This window comes from Notolabrus celidotus, chromosome 19 (assembly GCF_009762535.1).
Source record: "Notolabrus celidotus isolate fNotCel1 chromosome 19, fNotCel1.pri, whole genome shotgun sequence".
In the NCBI taxonomy this organism is placed as follows: Eukaryota; Metazoa; Chordata; class Actinopteri; order Labriformes; family Labridae; genus Notolabrus; species Notolabrus celidotus.
Genome location: NC_048290.1, coordinates 24,444,091 through 24,464,434, shown reverse-complemented (window position 1 = coordinate 24,464,434; position 20,344 = coordinate 24,444,091). Strand labels below are relative to the sequence as shown.

General features: G+C 40.3%; 1 protein-coding gene across 1 annotated transcript; it reads left to right on the top strand.

The window, feature by feature from the left end:
• Positions 1 to 4,168: 4,168 nt before the first annotated feature.
• On the top strand, positions 4,169 to 20,339 carry LOC117831397 (iporin). Its single transcript, XM_034710084.1, is given in 11 exon segments — positions 4,169 to 4,257; positions 8,817 to 10,146; positions 11,266 to 11,548; positions 11,684 to 12,679; positions 15,534 to 15,610; positions 15,750 to 15,924; positions 16,096 to 16,201; positions 16,304 to 16,350; positions 17,198 to 17,224; positions 17,227 to 17,875; positions 17,973 to 20,339. Coding segments are annotated over 10 exon segments (3,747 nt in total). The 5' UTR covers positions 4,169 to 4,257; positions 8,817 to 8,871; the 3' UTR covers positions 18,085 to 20,339.
• The last annotated feature ends 5 nt before the right edge of the window (positions 20,340 to 20,344 follow it).

Genomic DNA, 20,344 nt, shown 5'->3' with positions numbered 1-20,344 from the left:
ATTTTCAGGGAGGGTAAATGGGTGAATAATTACAGATCTGTAGTCTATGACTCGTAAAGGTGTTGCCTCCTACGTGGAATTGTCCTCAATTAGCAGGTTAAAGTGTACCTTGGCACCCAGCAGATAACCTTTGACCTCGGTTGTAATTATAAAACTGATAGGTACCACTGTTGAAAGAGGCTTGCATCTTTGGCTCTGACTTTAGATCTGCTTCTCTGCCAAGACTCAACCGCTGTTATTACCATAGAAAATCAGGGAATAAATCTTTCATATGATCTATGAAAAGGAAGCTCCTCCCCAACCCAATTATACAGTTTAGTTTTCAGTGGCATGGGACAACACAGCAGCCCCAGCGTTGAGCAACTTCTTTCATGAACTTGATCTGCCATCAGCATGAGGACTCTGCAGGAAAACATTATTTTCCTTTCCATTGTTTTGTCTCTGATCTGTGCTGTTCAGGTAATTACAATAACTTTTTTTTATTAAATACCACAACATGAGGATCATCACAGTTTTTAAAGGATACTAAATGTACTTCTACAGATCAGTTCAATGCCTGTAACTGAAGACTGGAGAGGGTTGATCCATCGTACCAAACGATCTCTTCTGTGGAGATGGAACAGCATGAAGCCTGTGGGTGCCAGCTGCAGGGAACACTTAGAGTGTGGCACGAAATACTGCAGGTTTGTTCAAACTTAAGCTTTCAAAATACAAATTTAACATTGATGTCTATATCTCTATAACATTTTGTCACTAATGTGAAACCAAGCTACTTCAATTTAAATCTCATCATAGTAAAATTATGTTTCATTTCCTATTTTGTACGGACTGTGATAAAGATCTCTGTATCACATTCATAGTGTAACTAGCTTTGTCCACGTGCATTTTGCATGGTATGGTAAAAGTCAGCCTGTGATGTTACTGCAATAAAGTTGCTCCTTATCTCTTTACAGGAAAAATATCTGTTCCTTCTAGAACTCCAGCTGACTTGGGAATACACAAACAGAACTTCAAAAGAGTGACCGCATGAAAAACACAATTTTTTTCTTGGGGACCAGAGCATCTCAAAATGCACCCTACATGATAAGACTGCCATGATATCCATGCATAAATTTTTATTAACTGTCAGATGGCTCACACAGTATGAATGAATGATTTTAATCCTTATTTTTAATACAGAATATAAATATTCAAAAAAAGTGTGTGAGGTTTTTTGAGTTTACTTGTTTTTATATGATATTTATTTGTACATATTGTAAAAATAAGGTTAATATTCACATGTTTTTAAGAGGTTGTATTTTTTTGTTAACAAGCTCAAATATTAAAATGTGTAACAACTCCTCAACTCTTTCAATGCAATGTGAAAAGATGACATGTTTGATGTTGGCTGGCTGAAATTAATATATTATACAAAGTTTTCCTTTGAATTTATAAAAAGAAAGGATTTCTCTTTTATTCATCTTAGTGCGAGAGGTTATGACTTTGTGATGTTAAAGCCACACCCACATGATTTATGTCACTGCTTATACAGTTAAGTGATTTATAGTTTACAGTTACAGTAAAAAAAAACCAACAACATCATTTTGAAAATAATGGTATCTTCCAGATGCTACTGCGGCACCTTGATTATGTTCAATTCTTTAAGAGAACAAATGGGAAAGTTTCTCACATGTTTTTTGTTAGTAAGCATTTGGTTCAGGTTTGATTAAATGAATGACCTCTGATACACTGCTGTATATTCCAAAAAAACATTCACACTTGCATTCACCTGAAAGACATGCAGCCATGTTTAATGCCTGGTGTAGTTTGCTCCCTTACATAACCCAGAAGCGGGTGTCTGTTTATGGAAAAGAAAAACAGAAAGTAGGCATACTGAGGGGGCAGCCCCTTAAATTTAGGAATAATAAAAAAATGAGGCTACAAAAATATCTGAATTTATCCCAAAAAGGAAACAACACAGAGGAAGGAAGAGTTTAAATCTGCAGTGAAACAAAAAGAAAACCTTTATATCTCTAACTGACCCCAATATTTGTTAATCCTAGCCAAATAAATGTTTTGACCACATTTACCTCGTGTAGGACATAAGGAAAGCAGGTAGGTGCGTCTGAATGAGACGCCAAGGGCTGTAATAACACCGCTCTATATGTAGATTAGGTTAACCCTCCTGTTATGTTGTAGGTCAAATTGACTCTTTTTTTAAGTTAATGATGATGATGAGTTATTGATCAGCCTCGTGAACGCAGGTATCAGCTGGTGTTGATTATTTCAAAGTGCCATTAAGCAGCCCTAACGATTAGTCAATCTAACTCTAGTCAGGTCATTTTAACCAGTCACATTTCTCTCTTAGCAGACCTTTACGACAAAAATGCTAGCAGTACCTTGCAGAGCACAGGACCAGCAGGTCTACAGCTACTGTATGTATGGCTATAGTTAGTATGAGTACAAGCCAATATTTGTGTAGGAGCCGTATTCTAGTTTATTTCTTATTTGCATAGTTTGTTCATTTTCTGCATTTTTATTTTGCCTTTTAACTTTGTCTGTGCCCTCCACAGGTGGTGAGGGTGCTAGTATGTAAGTTGGTGCGCATGACACAGAGGGGAGAGAGGCCAGATCACGGTGCATACAAGCGGCAACCTCCCGTCTCAAACTATGAAGCCCATGTGGAACACGTGCACACTATCTGTCCCCTTGAAGTGTTTTTGAAGGTGGCCCCAGAGTATGTTTTGATATTCATATCTCATCATGCTGGGAGGCTAAACTTGATGAAACTATTCATAAAGCATGTGATCATAACCTTCTGTAAACTTGTCAAAGTAAGAGCTGTGATTATGGTTAAAGTGGGTGCTAAGTTGTGCAAACTGGGAAATGTTAACCTCTGGGTTTCAGCTTTCCAAGTTCAGACGAATATCAGTGGGTCACACAGAAATAAAGGATCAGGGTGGTAGCATGAGCACAACCACGTAGATGGATATGAGGGGAAAACGTCACAAGTTTACTTCAGAGTAGCTTCCAGCATACGTGTTATTGAGGATGCCGCTTCGATACCCACAGAATATCACTGCTTCTATGTTAATATGAATTAAGCTGCAAAGTTTTTTTTCTCAGTGAATATAAATTAATTGAAAACCACATGATGTAGCCTCTATTGCGCAAGTGTCCTTCAAAACGGATACAGGTATTGCGCATTGTCGCCACTAGAGGGCGACAGGAGCCAGGGTTACTGAGATAGCCCACCTTGAGCATATTTGCAAAATATTTAACAAATGAGTACTTATTATGAACCAAATACAGCGACGCCTTAGAGTCTGCAAGTGTTTTATTCATAATGACCCTATTCCAATTAAGGAATACTGTTTCAACTTTGTGGAGATTTAAAATGAAACCAATTAATTCCACACAAACAAGATGTTTTTTATTGCTGATGATGGCCATCATCGGTTTTGTTTTTTAAATTTTTTGCTATCTTATTGTAAAGAAAAAACTGGGACCACGTTAAAGGGTGTAACTTTAAGATAACATAACCACATTGTAAACTACTGTGGCCCTGGAGTGCAAATCACAACGGCAATTCAAACCAAACACAAGGGCAATTCAGAAAACATTACGGTAGTGTTTTCTGATTTGCCGTAGTGTTTTCTGATTTGCTGTAGTATTTTCTGATTTGCTGTAGTGTTTTCTGATTTGCTGTAGTGTTTTCTGATTTGCTGTAGTGTTTTCTGATTTGCTGTAGTGTTTTCTGGTTTGCTGTAGTGTTTTCTAAATTGCCTTAGTGTTTTCTGATTTGCCGTAGTGTTTTCTGATTTGCACTACAGGGCCACCTTAGTAAACACTACAATTGTGTTGTGATTTGTTTGCAGGCTTTTTTGCAAAAAATAAGTGAAGAATTATATTTGTACTCCATAAATATAGAACACAAGGCCATAATATAAGCACTATAATGATATCTAGGTCATAGGTGAAAAGCCTCCTCATTGTGTTTATTTTTATCATTGTTTCAACTTAATAAAGCTTTGTGATGAACTCCCCTCCTGCTCCTACCAGGTGTCTGGGATACTTTGAGCGGCAGCAGCTTCTTCTTCTTCATTGGCCAATGTCGCCGTGACGTCATATCTCCATCAGGCGAGCGGTGCTGAAGCGGGGGGCGTGGGTACCGTTGTGTCTGTCCGGATGTCAGTGTTGGACCGGTTTCACATTGCTACAGTTTTACAGTTTTTAAAATCCCTGGATCAACCTGCTCTACTAACCACAGATCCTCAGGTAATACAGCCGGACATGCTCGCTTTCTGATGGACCTTTTGAGTCACAGCACCGCTCTCTCGCATGAGTTATTTTGAAATTTGATGCATGATTTTGGACCTTGGCAGCCTATTTAAAAGGGAGTTACCTGGAATCGCCTTTACTGATGGCTCTTCTCAAGTAGGTGTTGATATTAAAATGTATATTAACTCATTTTGATGTGCTTTGGCTAATTGCATTACATTGCGTCAATTATCAGTTGTGTCTCCATCTTAATCTTTTTCTCAGGGTGGCTCTGTTGGCATGTGTGCAGTCTTTCTTGTCTAACATGTTGTCCTACTTCAGCCACTTTGATCGTTTTATATTGAAAATCATCCATCTAATTGTGTTGTGTTGTGTTGTGTTGTGTTGTGTTGTGTTGTGTTGTGTTGTGTTGTGTTGTGTTGTGTTGTGTTGTGTGGTTTATATTTAGGACCTTCCTCCTCTTGTTGTTGCCCCATTTGATGTTTTTGTTTCCAGCAGTTCTAACATGAAATCTGAAAAATCAGCTTGTGCTTAAACTTCCCCTTACATGATTAGATAAATACAGGCTGTAATGATGTTGTCCCATTACACAGAGACATCACTGATAACAAGCAGTCTGTTTCAAACCAGGACATCAACATCAGTAGATCTCAGATTCTCTGCTTCCAGACTTATCCTCATATGAGCTGGCTGACTTGACCTGACAGACATTTCCAGTGCAATGATTCGCTTAATCACGACCATCTCAGTTTGCTCCACTACCCAAATCAAAGGGATGTTCTCCAAAGATTTTTGTTTAGCGGCAAATTGCTGGACTTCAGTCGTATCCGTTTTGCAGTATATCGTCTGCAGACAATTAGTCAGTCACAGTGGCCTACTTTTCTGTGATATTGAACCATTGAACTGTTGACAAAAAAAAGGGACATGATACATCCAGATTGAATTTATTGTGACCCCTGTCTGATCTCTTATGTTAAATTACCAGAGACACTAACCATAGCAAGCAAATATACATGTTGATTTAGCATCTTATAGGTCTATTTACCTGTTATGACCTATAATATATATTTTTTATTGAAGATTTAAATTAGATGGATTCATCTTGAATCATTTCCACTTATTGAAATTCTCCTACTCATGTGTTGGCAGCAGTTGCTCAAGGACAGAACACCAACCATCTGACTAAAGACCTCCTGGCTCTACCTCCTGAGCTGCAGCCTAAAAAAAGACAGTCAGCTATTGAGTTATGCAATTAGGTGCTTGACACGAGTCTTTTTATTTTTGTAAAAAAAACTCAGTGTGGGATCCGATTAGAATTTTAGATATAGCATTCAATTTCAATAATAACTGGTGATAATACAAAAATATTTCAGAATAAAACCTGCTTCTTGTGTTGGCATGCAGAATTTAAAGTCTTCTTAAATACTACTTTTTTAACATAAGTCCAGTCTTTAAAATGGGATTCTGGAGAAGAGTCTTTACGTTCTGCAGCTGATCCACATGTAGATTTTGGAACCGAAGACATTATTCATCTTCAAGGGGAAATTAAATTTGTACACCATCTATTTCATATGCATCACACACACAGGCCGGAAATACACAAACCTTGGTCCAATGGCATTAATGGAGAGATGTCAGTTAGGGGGCTACTTATCGAGCAATTTGGGCCGGTGCCTTGCTTAAAGGCACCTCAGCAATGCAGTGTACACTGTTCCAGCTACCAGCCCAGCTTTGATACTTTGGTTCGCATCAGGACTCACCAAGTCCCTACACACTGAGCTAGTGCTGCCCCAAGAGTTAGGGCAGTGGTTGGATTTGACCTTGTGAACCTGAAGAAACTGAAGCCTTCATCCATCCCTTTAGACTGCTTTGCCGTACTACCCTGTAAAACAGTGTTCAGAAGTAGAAATGGGGTTTTATGCACTGGACCACGTTAGCCTCCACGTGAAATAACAAGGCTTAGCTCAGGGCATGTTAGGAGTAGCAACCAAACCAATACTCAACATCACTGAATAAAAACAATATCAGAGAAGCTTTACATGCTGGTTTGGAAAGTTAGTTCTTGAAATGTCCTGTCTTCTTGCAGCCCTTTGAATAGAAGCCCTAGTAACATCTATAAATGGCAAGAAGAAGTGAATACCCTGCCAGCCTGTAATGCACTGATTCCATGCATAATGTACATAAAAGCCCAGATGAAGTGTAATTTGCCCTCATTATATCTAACTGATTAACACCATTTATGAGAGACATAAGAGTGCCATGAAGAATATTACTTCCTTGGAGCATCTCTGTTTACTATTCACTGCCAGGAAAAGGAAGTTGTTTATTAAAGCACTGTGATGCTAAAGAGGATTAAGTCTTTATGGTCATCCGCGACAGATGTTGTTTAGGTTGTTTACATAATGTGCCTGGAGAGGAACGCAGCAGTCTGAACTCCATGACCTGATGGCTGATAGACACAAAGCTCATAACAACATCTTAAGGCAGGAAATGATGCATCTAGAATATTGTTTTTCAGAACAAGGTTTAAATTCACAATATCACAACAAGATTTTGAATCACTGCTGAAGGTAGACAGCAGAAAGCGGAGTGTGATTGAATCATAGCAACATAAAAACTTTCTGATAACATATACATTATTTTGATCTCTTTTCACTTTTCTTTCTTTTGCTGTTATTTTGTTTATTGCTTCATTTTATTCCACAGCTGTCTCTCATGCAGGTGGGATGATCATCATTATTCCTCGCGTGTCTAGATTTCAGTTTCAAGCTTCATGTTTGTTAAAATCAGGAGAAATCCCAGTGAGAACACCACAGTGTGTTAAAATTAAGTAAACTGATTTGAAAGTGTATTTACTCTTAGCAGTGGCGGTGGAGCATCTCTGCAGTGCAGCTGCCCTAGTTACAGAGCAGCGGAGTGACTGCGGTTGGCCCAGGCAGAGAGAGGGAGAGAGAGGAGGGGTTTGTTAATGGTTGACTGAATCATGGAGGGGGGGGTGGGGGGGGGGGCTGTGAAGAGGGCCAGAAGCAGACACCAGAGCAGGACTCTGACTGGAGGACCAGTGGTGTGAAGAGAGGGAACAGACTCTGCCTGCAGATGTGTTTCATGTTTTTATTTTTCTCTATTCTGTTGGGATGCTTTAATCCAGAATTAAAGATGCATTTAATTCCACTAAAATCTCTAATTAGGTCCCCGAGGCTTTGGGATTGTCATTGAATTACAGCTGTGAGACCAGAAAAGTGTGAAAATCTAACATTCAAATCAACAGAGAGCAACAAAAACACTTCATGTGTAAACAACAGCAAGAAAGAGTATCCCGAGTACATTTACATTAAGCAGTTAAACATTTCTCCATTGTCCAACTGAGCAGAATAGTAAATACATTCTCTAAAATTAAAACTAAGATGGTCCATAATGGTCCTCTGCTCTACGTGGTACAAAAACTGTGAGTCCATGTATTCTTTAAATTCCCTTTCAGAATCCCTTAAACTAGGATGTTAAACGTACATGAACCTGCCTGTAATAATGAATGAGCCCCATGAAGTGTTTACAAGCCCTCATACTTGTGACTTATTTATTGCATTTTTAAATTCTCAGTGGAGTGTTTTCTCTAAAGTTACCTCAACGCTTTTTAATTAGCAGAGACAAGCAGTGTTTAAAATGAAACCACAGAGGCAGTGAGGGAAATTTTTGTGTCATGAATTTTTCTTATCCTTGAACATGATCTAGTATTGTATGTTTACAATAAAAGCACAGATGAAAATATAGTAATGCATCACTGATAGATTCAAAGCAGATTCCTCAGACATAGAAGTGTTTTTCTGATACTTTTTTAAACCTACTTAATACCAATTCTAATACCTAGTATTGAGTATAAGCCGATTCTGAGCACTGCTGAGTTACCAAGAAAAATAAAACTAGATATTTTGGCAGAAAAAACTGATGGCTGTTTCACACATGCACCAAACTCCTGAAAATGTCACAATATTTTTAAGGCAGACTGCCCGTGTAAACACAAACAACATAATGTTTCATCCTGGTCTTTTCCTACCAACCTCTGAGTAAAATTTCTTCGAGAGGTCAGAGTGAGTTGATGTGTGAATACAGCTGATAAAAGCCCAGAAAATTGACTAGCAAGTGGGAGGGGCCGATGATTATGTCATGCAACCAGGCGATCTTTCTGCAAATAGTTTAGCTGTACAGTATTTATCTCATTTGTTGACACTATGAATATGTGTGTGTACATGTTACATTGACATTAAGGCAATGTCCTTTCCCCATCGTGCTGTGAGGGATGTGTAAGTAACAACTTTTCAGGGACAGGCTGTCAATTCCTTTTTTTACATTTTTAGTAGTATAGGTGAAAAGGGCACTTTCTTGCTTTTACTTACGTTAAACCTTCTGCAGGAACTAGTATTGTCACATGAAAATTCATCTCAACCAGTGGGAGGGCGGCATCAAATCAGTGCATGGTGTAACTTGTGTAATTGCCAATCCCCAAAACTGCCAAGCCTGAAAGTCAGAACAGCTTTAACTCTTTTTATTCTTTCTTTCAGGATTTAATTTTAGAAACATGGAGACAGTTTTCACGGTCCACCCTTATCCAGCATCATGATTGGAACCTCCAGTCTCTCAGGGGACACCCTCATCGCATGCCACTTTCCCGTGGTTCAGCTTCCCACTTGGCGACTTCCTGTCCAAGCCCTGTGCAGCTCCTCTAAGAGGCCTGGCCGGCTGTGCACGGCTGGCCTTACCCGAGCTGTGTCCCTCCCAGAACAAGAGTCCCTGAACAGAGAAAACACCTTCACCGGTGGCCGTAAACATTTTTCCAGCAGCTACAGTAGCCTCAATGAGGAGCGGGCGGAGGAAGAGGGGGGCAGCGACAGCAGCGGGAGGTACGATTCCAACTCATCACCCGAGGAAATTAGTTCCCACCTGAAAAAGGAAAACCCTGGAGTGAAAGGCAGTCTGCGACTGCACAACTCATTCCTTCCAAACTCAGAGCTGGATGAGGATGAGGAAGATGAAGATAGTGATGGAGGGAATCTACACAGATATCACGAGGACTCATCTTTTGTGTTGCACGGGAATTCAAACTGGCCTCCGAGTACTGGGGCCAGAAATTCTACAGTTTCTGATAGGGACTTGGAGAGTGGATGGGGCAACGCAGGGACCATTTTGGAGTGCTTTCATGTTGGCAGGTCTGGCAACATGTCGTATGGAGAGCAGGACTCAGACAGATTGAGGGATAACATGTCTTGTTGCAACCACAGCCAACAGAAATGCTCCCCAGAGCTGTTCACAAACGGTCACACAGAGTATGTCAGTGACTCCTCCTGTAACAGCTCTGATGGTGTCTTGGTGAACTTCTGCACCATCTACAACCGCAGCAACAACCCTGCCACACCTCATGACCTCAGCAGTCCCGCACTTCAACCCTCCCAGTCATCTGAGGGATCTGTGTTCCTTAACCTCCAACCTGTTCCCAAGACTCCAGCTGAGAACCTCCAACAGGATGACACAACAGTTCAGTCTCCACAAAAAGAAAAGGACAAGTTGGAGTCAAGTCCCTGGTCTCCTCAGGGAATCGACTCTAACTGCAATCTTTACTCCCTGGAGCCTCTGCCTCCGGGTCTTTCCTCACTGGAGGTATCAGACCTTGCAGCCTGTCTGCAAAGCCAGGCCACTCTGACCATGGGGACCAACCAGAAGTACTACAAGCTTGTGACTTGTGACATTTCGTCCCAGTCGCCCAGCCCGGCTTGGTCCAGCGTCACCAGCTGCCCCGAGGGTCAGAACTCTCAGAGCAGAAGTAGCCCGGTCCCTCCCTCTGAGATGCTTTGTGTTGATCCAAGAAAAGAAGGCCAGCACCATGAAAACAAGCAGGTAATGTTGGGAGGAGACAGCTCTTCTCTTAGGACTGAGATAGAATCAATTGGTATGCTAAAAAGTTTTTTTTTTGCAATCAGTGTACCCAAAAATGATGCAAAACATTTTCAAAAAATTAGGCTGCCACTATCTAATGAAGCTAAATGAAACCTCTAAATCTTAGGCTATGCAAACCATTTCAAGCTTTATCAGATTTTTTGATTTTTTTTTGTGAAATCGCTGAAAATCCATAGCTCTTTTCTAAGCTGATGAAAATTGAAGTCTGGATGAAAGCGACAGATGCTAATAGAATAAATAAATTCTAAAATAATTGAATGAATCCAATCCTAACTTAAGCGATGTTAAAGCAGCTGTGAGGAACTTTTAGTTTGTGTTTTTGGCGCCTCCTGTGGACAAAGATGTACATCTTACAGCTTTGCTGATCTCGTTCGATCCATGAAAGGGTCGTATTTACTGACTAAAGATCTCATCATGCTTTCTTTCAACAGTCAAATGTATCTCTCATTGTGAATGTTTGCTGTTGAATGTATAAGAAAAGGCTGTTCAGGCAGCGAGCACCTCCCCCCTTGCAGTGGTTTTAGGCACAAAAATTTGCAGCATAGAAATTCAGTCTTGTTCCTGATGGTCTAATTTGCTTTTGTAGGTCACAAAGAGGCAACAGTATCAATTTCAGTCTGTTTCACAACCATTCAAAAACTCTAAACCGTAGCTTCAATGAAACAGTATAAATTGTAGTTAAAAAATAACAATAAAGAGTTCATGAATGTTTTTGTAAGTCTTTAAGAGTCCATCTGTTCCTTTTTTTAGCTTTAAGTTAATAAAGTCATGTATTAAAAACGTAGTACCTTTACGACACAAATTGTAAGGAAAAGCCTCCAAAATGGCTTATTAAAAGTTCTTACCGCTAACTCAATGACCCATAAAATGGAGAACTTATGGGCATTGATAAATGGCTTAGAATGGGAAGCCATTTATTCCATCATGTGACTGAGGTCATAAAATACAAGTTGCCTTGTACAATAAAAGGTTTCTCTTTGTCATAGGAATTTATTTAAACAACTTAAAGAAATGCATAGTATTTGGTATCACATCGTTCTTTTCCTTTTGTTCCATCAGGAGAAAGAAGAACAACAAAAGGAAAAGAGGCTCTCCTCTGCGCACAGCAACGCCTCCCTGTTTACAGCCTGTGATTACCAAGAAGCCAGCACCTCCACTAAACAACCCCTCTGCATGAAGAGAAGCACAGACAGCATCCAAACCTTCTCCTACACTCAGTGTTCAATGTGCCCAAGCAAGTGTAGCCCACATAGCTGTAAATGCCAAGGAACCAGCTCTGCATCCGCACTGCCATCTGTGATTCTGGACCAGGGACACTGTGATACTGATGCTACTGTGTGGGGTAATGTGCTTAATAAGGTTTTTTCTGCTTTGTTTCTAGAAAAAAATAAAGAACACATCCATGGGTTTTTCTATTTTTAGTGCTAAGAGATGCTTATGACTGTTTCACTTTTTTTGTCCTCCACTGTGATCACAGGAGCATGTTCAATGGAAAATGCAGTAGTTCGTTACAGCAAAGCCCAGAGACCAACCTCACTTCCCATCCAGCCCTTTGTTCTGGTCCCTGCTGACAAACCTCAGACCCAGCACTTGGGCTGTCTTCTGGACCAGTACATAAACCAGAAGTCCAACAAGTCCAGTAGCACCCAGTCAGGCTTCAAATTCAAGGGTAAAAGGAGTCAGTGCTTCACTAATCTTCAGCTGTCACCAATGGGCAGCGCCTGCCCTGTCTTCCTGGAGGCTCCTTCGAGTTCAGATACCTGCTCCACCTGCACGCCAAGTCCTGAATGCTTCAGCCGTAGGCACACATGGAGCCAGTCCAGTAGGAGCCAACTACGCCAAAGTCCATGTACATCAAAAAACAACCTAGAGCCAACTGACACCAGCCCAAAGCCAGACTTGGTGCAGATTCAAGATAAAACAAGCCCAAACTCAGGCAAAACTCAGGCCAACACACTTTTTAAAGTGACGCCAACCCTGAATCAGCCCAGTCTTGCTAAGGTCCCCACCTATCAGGACCTAATTATCCTAAACTCTGAGCAGAGCCATGCCAACACCAAGGCCAAAAGTCCCATTCAGTCTCAAACCTCGTACCATTCAGTGTTCTCTAATACACCACCCACTTTACCCCTAATTACTGATACCCATCACCCAAACCTGCAGCTGTCCCTTACCCCTCCCATACAACCACAGAAGAAAGCTGCACCTGTGGTTGACTCTGGATTTTTTCACAGTAGTTTTACAGCTGCCCTCTCCTCAGTTGCTCCTCTCTCCTCTTTGAGCTCTCTGCTATCGATGGCTGCTTCAGGGCTGCACCCACAGCAAAACCCAGACTCCTCCACGCTCAGCGGGAAGTCAAGTCAGAGTCAACACAGTGAATCTCTAATCCTGAGTGACAAGCCGCCGGCAGAGTTCTGCCTCTCGCCTGATACATCTTATGAGTCCATGTCTATCAGCCATCTTCAGAGGAGAGGTGAGGAAAATTCTAAATTTTATATGCTGGTCATTTTTCTTTGATGTCACATTCAGGGTGGAAAGCTTAGATGCTGTAATAATGTCATACTGCCGGGGAGCAGTAGAATAGTTATCAAAAATAAGTGGCACAAATAACTTCTTATCATTCATCATCACTTATTTCGGGACATTTTAAAGTCTGAACATTATATTTGATAGCTCATTAGCTAACCATACCTTTTAACCATTTGTTAGTTGACTTTGACTTTACATTGAATTACCAAGCAGCAATCAAGCTAACGCAACTCTTGGCTCTCTGGTAAAGCTTAAAAAAAGACAAAGAAACCCTCTTAAGGCGTTTTTTTCGACCAGAGGAACTTTACCCCGGGACTACGTGCGTTTCGACCGGTGGACCCAGGGTCTAAATTTAGTTCAGGGGTAGACAATCTCCCCCCTTTTTTGTATTTGTGTGTACTTTTCAAAAAAGAAGGCGCTAGATTCACTTGATTTAGCAGCTTGTAACAGCAGTCCTCTCTCAGCCTACCGCAAATGCGTCTCTCCCGGTGTTACGATTTTAAAAGTGACCCTGTAAACTGGAGACCTTCAGCTGAACGTAACAGTGTTTGTGGAGTTTACACAGTTGTTGAAACACAGAGGGAGTTTTAAGATTCAATATCCTCATCAGATAAGTATTTAATGATCGTCTAAAGACGTTTATGAGGGATGCATCCGGCTGAAAGTCGGCAGTTAACAGGGCCGCGGTTTAAACCAAAATCACTGGCAATCTCTGCCACAGCTTTTTGGGTTAAAAACTATTTTAAAGCCGCGTTGAAATGGCTCAAATTAAAATGCCTATTTTTTGTTTTATAGCACAGTTGAACATGTTTACAGCCTTCTACAAAGGAATATAAATATATTCAGTTTTGGTCTCTATCAGAAACAGATGTACATTTTTGCGACTCAGCTAATGATTTTTATTTAGTCTAAAACTTGTGCATAGTTATTAAGGAACATGTGGGTGCATTGTAGCTGCTTTCAAGGCACCATGGCAGTAGCCTGAACTCCACCTCTTATCTTGTTTTTTGCTTGCATATATATATATATATATATATATATATATATATATATATATATATTTTTTTTTTTTAGCGGGGGGCTTTTAGCCTTTATGAAAGGACAGCTGAAAGGAGGCAGGAAATGTGGGGAGCAAAGAGGGGGGAAGACATGCAGCACATGGTACCGGTCGGGAGTCAAACCGGCAACCTCTGCGACGAGATCTATAGCCTCTGAATGTGAGGCACATAGACCGTTAGGCCACCAGTTCCCCATGACCGCCATCTCTGAGCTTCATACCTCTTCAAAAACCAAAAGGGGATGTTGCTAAGACTATGTCCATGTTTTATACAACCCATGATAGTTCCTCAACACAGTAGGACAGACAAATTCTTAGCCAAATGGTAATTCAAGCTAACAAACATCAATGTTGGCCAATTACCATCGAAAACCAAGAGTTGACTTAGCTAGAAATTGGTGAAATGCTAACATTAGCTGTTGTGACTTAGCTGTCGGTACCCAATATTTGTATTGATATTAATATTTACTGATTTCAATTAAAATATGGACCAGCGCGTCTTTGTTGCTTTTACCTTTTTTTCAGTGCTGAAATTGTAAGTAATTTTTCAGACTTCTTACCTCTTGTACAGTTTACAACCTGTACTACAGTAGTACAAAGTCATAGCAGCATATGGGCTTCCCAGCCCTGCAGATGAAAATAGCCCTCATGTGAATGTGATTATTGAATGACTGATACACTATGTGGGGTTGGAAAGAACTGTAAGTGAAATACAGTAAATTCCATACAGTGAAATTCATATGGTATCAAAAATAAAACTAATGACAGGGACATGCCTTGATTGAATTGTCTAACCAGTGATGAGCTGTGTAGAGCGGCAGAACAAACTCAGTGTGCTGCAGCAGTGTCTTCAATACCCTGAAGGGGCTTCCTCTCAAACATGACCTATTTTTATCTCTCCCTGCACAGGATTGGCTGAGCCTTGTGCTCTGTAGCCTATGTGTGTGCGACTGCAAGCTCCAACAGAGGAACATGAAGGAGAATGATGCAGTAGAATCAGTGCTAATGATTTAACTAACCATTCTGTTTCAGTGACACCATATTGGCTGTATATACTTATAGAAATGTGACCCTTTTACAGGGGATGATTAAAGATGGAGACTTTTGCTGCAGAGGTTAACAGTCCATGTGGTGCAGCACTGCAGGCACCATCAACGTGCATTAAGAATTTACTGTGACATTTGTAGAGGCGAGCTAGTATGAGATGGAGAGAAAAAAGCAGGGGCAAATGAAGGCTGTGAGGATCACTGTTAAAATGGAAACTGGCTCTATCATCTTCATTTCACGTTTACATTTGCATTTCTGTATTATGGTAGATAACCATGGAAGCATTCTCTTGTACTTCTGTGCGTTGACCTAGTTAGTGAGGGAGAAATCTGAAAATGAAGTTGTTACTGTGAATGAGAAAGCCTCATTTAACCAAAACAAGTTCAAATTTGCATATGCATCAACACCTGGTCACTGCTTCCAGAACTAAGCATTATGCTAAAAGCTAAACTGACAAAAGTTTTAATTTACCTCAAGTAACAAAGAAAAAACACTTTATTTTTAAGGGTAGTCTGATCCACTTATTTGATAAAAAATACTAAGGGCTCCCAGTATTCGATTCTGAAAAAAACATTTGTAAATAGTTGGTATTTGTAATTTTACATAATACCATTTAATAATTGAGTGTGGTTTTGCATCCACCACACAATGTGTAAAGCTTATTTTAACCTCTTTCTTTTTCCCATGTCTGTAGGTTTGCTGAGAGCTGTGAGCAGGGCCGTGGATTTGATCATGGCTCATTTTGGCAGTAGCAGAGACCCTGAAGAAAAGGTATGAACTGTTAGCACTGAGCAGCTTGAAAGATGTGTCACAGTGAAAAAGAGCCAAATGAATTACTAACATTCTGGGATCAGAATCAAATAACTTCTGTTTGCAGTAAATACAGTGTGTCTTATTTGTCTCCCCGCAGATGCGTCTGGGTAACAGCTCTCGCAGTCCCACAATCGCCGGGCTGGTCCTTGAACATTTGTGTCCATCAATACAGAATATTTTGGAAGATGGACTCAGGGATCACAAACTGGACGTCATCATCGGGCAGCGCCGCAACCACTCCTGGGGTGTGGTGGAAGTCTCCACCAAGATAGGTAAATGATGTAGTGATCATGACTCAAAGAAAGAATCTTTTTTGTTTTAATGCAGAACATAAGTAGATGGTTTTGGCTTGAAGGGGTATTGGATCTGCATAGTTTATGATAAACTCTTTGTTGTCAGGTGTTTGTTGACCTCTTCTGTCTCTATGTTGAACTACATTCAAGGTCCATCCACCAGGGTCCTTCACAGCCTGGTCTCCAAAATCAGACTGTGTCCCCAGCTCAGCAGCCACTGCATGAGACTGAGAGCATTCATCATGGGCCTGTTGAAGTAAGGACAGCAATGACCTCTGAGCACATCAATAATTCTTGAAGGAAATGAAATAACTGCACATGTAACATTATCTTCTGTTGGTTATTTGTTCCTTTTCAGCTTGAGAGCTTTGGAGTTCTGGCTTAGTCACCTTCAGAGTCAAAAAGGTAAGTGCACAGTTCACTTACTATACATTCTATATGCACTAGCTACGTCAGTTGGTCAACAACTTAGGTCCACATTTATTTATTTTTTCAATTGCTGTAAAAGCACTTGAAATTGAATTTGATTTGCATGAAAGGTGCTCTATAAATAAGCTTGATTAATTGATTGAATTTCAAATATCTCAACAACTGTTGAATGTGCTATCTTATGAAACAACTCTGGGGATCTCCTGAGTAAGTTAGTGTACCTTGACCCAATCAAAAAAAATGTAATATGCCCAATAATTTGGTCTATTACCTTAGTGCTAATTTGCAAAAGTTAGCTTGTAAACATGCTAAATTCAAACCATGAACATGCTTAACTTAACTTGTTAAGTTGGTTAAGTTGACAATTACATGTGGTTGAAAGGTCTGAAAAACTGCTTCTGTTTTTTTCTATTTCAAATCAGTATATTAACGTTATGAATATGTTGACATTACCGTTGAGATCAACTACATGCGGTTGTGGAAAAGAGCAAATACACAGCAATGACCCAAGATTTATATCAGGAGCAAGAGGATAAAAATGTAGAAAAGTTGCAAATCCAAAACACATACAGAAGTCTGAAACAAGTACAGCAATGATGAAGAGCTGCAGATGAAAGAATATATGCCCGAAGAGGTTAAAAAAAAAAATCAACAGCAAATGGCTGCTAATATATAAACATTGTAAAGTCAAAAACACTAAAAGCACAAAATGAATGCAAGTAAAAATAAGCATGTTAAACCCACTCATCACACTGATGTTCTCCTCATAAAAAAAAAAAAACACTTTAAAACTAGCCAACAACATTTTCACATGTCTCAACAGATGTGGTGACAACATACTACCATTCTTGGGGTTCCTGTCCATGTCACTCGGTCGGTGTCAGCCCTTATTCGAGGAGCTGCTACTTCTGCTTCAGCCACTCTCCGTGTTACCCTTTGACCTCAACCTGCTCCTGGAGCCTCGACTGCTACGCAACAGACAGCTGTGTTTGGATGAGCAGGGTGTTTCTCCACCTCAGCCATGCTCAGCTCTCTTAGTGACCAGCTGGCCATTACTGCAGGCTGACAGACAGGTAGAGAACAGCCGCAGTGTTCAGCAAACTAACATTTCACACAATTCAGATCTGCATCAACAGCAGCGCCTCAGTTCTCAGAATCTGAGCTGCTTCAAACAGGACGGAGGATCGATTCAGACCAGCAGGAGTCCATTGTTGGCACCTATTCCAGAGTGGTGGCCCAAAGAGTCGGATCTATTGGACGGTGTAGCTGAAGGGGAGGACTGTAGCCAGAATAATGCAGACGATTGGTCTCAAATCAGTATGGACAGCAGGCAGGAAGAGAGAAGGGGAGAGAGAGACAATGAGACCCCAAATGCATCAGCTTCTGTCTATGCTGAGAGTCCATGTCAGGGTGGACTGCGCTGGGCCAAACTATTTGGAGCAGCTGACACTTCCACCCGGACAGAGTCGGTTCTTCAGAGTCAGGTTGGAGCACAAAACAGGTAAGAAGCAATAAAGATTTGTGCTATATTTATGTTTGAATACACAGCCATTAAACTCTCCGCCTAAAACCAGTACCTCTTTATTATTACTTTCCAGGTTCAAGCGACCATCACAGTGGCTGCGTTTGGACAGGTCTCAGCTTGGATTCCTGGCTCAGTCCATCAGGTCACTGAAGCTAGGAGGAGCTCAGTCAAACAAAGACTCTTGAAACAAAGCTGTTGTGAGTGGCCAATAGACTGTAATGACAGCATCTTAACTGCATGAAAACCATACACAGTGCTTTATCACATTGCTGAACTGACCAGAAAGCACATGAAATACAAGATCAACAACTCTGGCCCTGATTCATCGAGCTGTGCAATGCAACAGCTGTTTGCAAAACCATTGATACATCTTTTCAGTCTTTTTTTTTGTCATTTTAAAGATACTTTTGGGGGATTTTTGCCTTTATTTGAAAATAAAGCACCTGTAAGATTAAGAGTGAGTGACATACAAAGATCAGAATTGTACCCCAGCCTCAGTTCATGGGTCACCTGGGTGAGAGACATTGGGGCCCTTGTGTGTTCAGCCACTTCCAATGTCGAATTGGGTTGCACTCAAAACTTAGAGGATGAGATTTCAAGGAGACCAGCATCTGTAGCATCACATGAGGTAGCATTTCTGCTAAAGATCATTTTAAGATCCAATCAAACTATCAAACTCAACTGATAATTCTTTGTAAATCTTGGTCTTATTTTTTTTGGTTTATATATAATGGATGATGTATAGTGAACAAGTGGTTATGTGAATTTGATGCCCAGATAGGGTGAGCATGACCCCGACAGGATTCCTTGGTAATGGCTCATTTGTTATAAATCACATTAAATTGAACATTTCCATTGGAAGTAAAGTTAGACAAGGAGAACAGGACTTCTACAGGAATATTTAGGTTGACATTTCTGTTTACATTCAGCTTCTTCTTCTTGGGTCTCTGCAGTTGAAACACCTTTAAACATAAATGATGCAATGACACAACTTCTAACTCTGTTCATTAATGCTACCGCTTATGCTTTAAGTGACTTTGAAGCAATCAGCAACGCAGAGATGCACACCAGCTCTACTTCCAGGTAAAGATTATGCTCCATTGTCCCCAGCACTAACTGATGGTAACTCACCTTATTTTGACTCTTCAGACCAGCCTGAGACCAGAACTAATGTTTTTGCCACCAAGTCAACAGCCAAAGGTAAAATGAGTATTAATCCTTTCTGCATATTGATTGGATGAGACATGATCAGATTTGATATCAGCAGGTTGTCCCTGGCTCTGCTTTTGTAGTTAAAAACTATCATTAAGGGGTTGTTGTGGGGTTTTAACTAATCAGGATCAAGTATTTAACACAGCTGGGTAAAAAGTAGACATCAACACATACAAATCTGTATTAAAGGGTCTGTTACAAAGTTTATAATGACTGTAAAAATTACGATGGCTTATCTTACACAGCTGGCTATAGTTTGACATTAGCATAATGTTGCTTACTTTGATAACAGGCCTTCATTATAACTGGGTTTGTCCTTCTGCTGCAACCGGCACCTAGAGTGTCTTACTTCTGTTCTAAAAGTATTCACTGATTGTTTCATCAGTATTCTTTGTATATTGTGCTGAAACTCTGTAGTGGTGAGATGAAGCTTCATGAATACAATCAGAAGAGTTATTATTTCCTCAATCCATGCTGAGCTGTTCTCCAGGATTTAGCTTGATGAATTAGGGCCAAGTTCCCTTCTTTGTAATTGCACTCTCTGGAATAACCGAAAGTAAGGTGCTTTTGTTACCTGCTACTCTCCTTTGTACTTCCTGTAGGTGAATATCAACCATATAATGTGACCTGCTGTTGACTGTTGGACATTTCATATCTCATATGAATATCTTTGTAGCTGTACCTTTCATGTTCAGACGAGAAAAAGAAGCAATACATATTTAATAGTGCCAAATATTCTGCACACCAGCCTTGTGGATTGTCAGTGACATTTTGTTTACTGTGACTTTCAGCATGGATTTTCTGTGGATGCATGATGTAACAAAAATACCGTAGTACTTCCTAGATCTTGTGACTTCCTGTAAATGTTTTTCTAGCAGTAGACTTGAGTTTGTAGATTTTCTTGCTCTGAAACTTAAAAGTGTGTTGAATCTTCGTTGAACTCAGTAGGATGTCTTCCAGTGAGGTTTTGCAGTTGCACAAATATAAGCCATCTGGTGGCTGTTTCAGGTATTTCAGTGTGTGTCAGGTATATTTTGATAGAGTGATGTTTAGATGACAAGGGAAATGAAACACAAAATTTGATCTCTACATTTGAGATTTTGTAATGTTCTGCAAAAATGTGAAGTCTGTGAAAATATTCCACCCAGCATCTTTTTCTCGTCCTCTAAACCCTTCCTCTAATGTCCGGTGACAATCAAAGTCGATCAATAAAGACTTCATATATTAACCTGA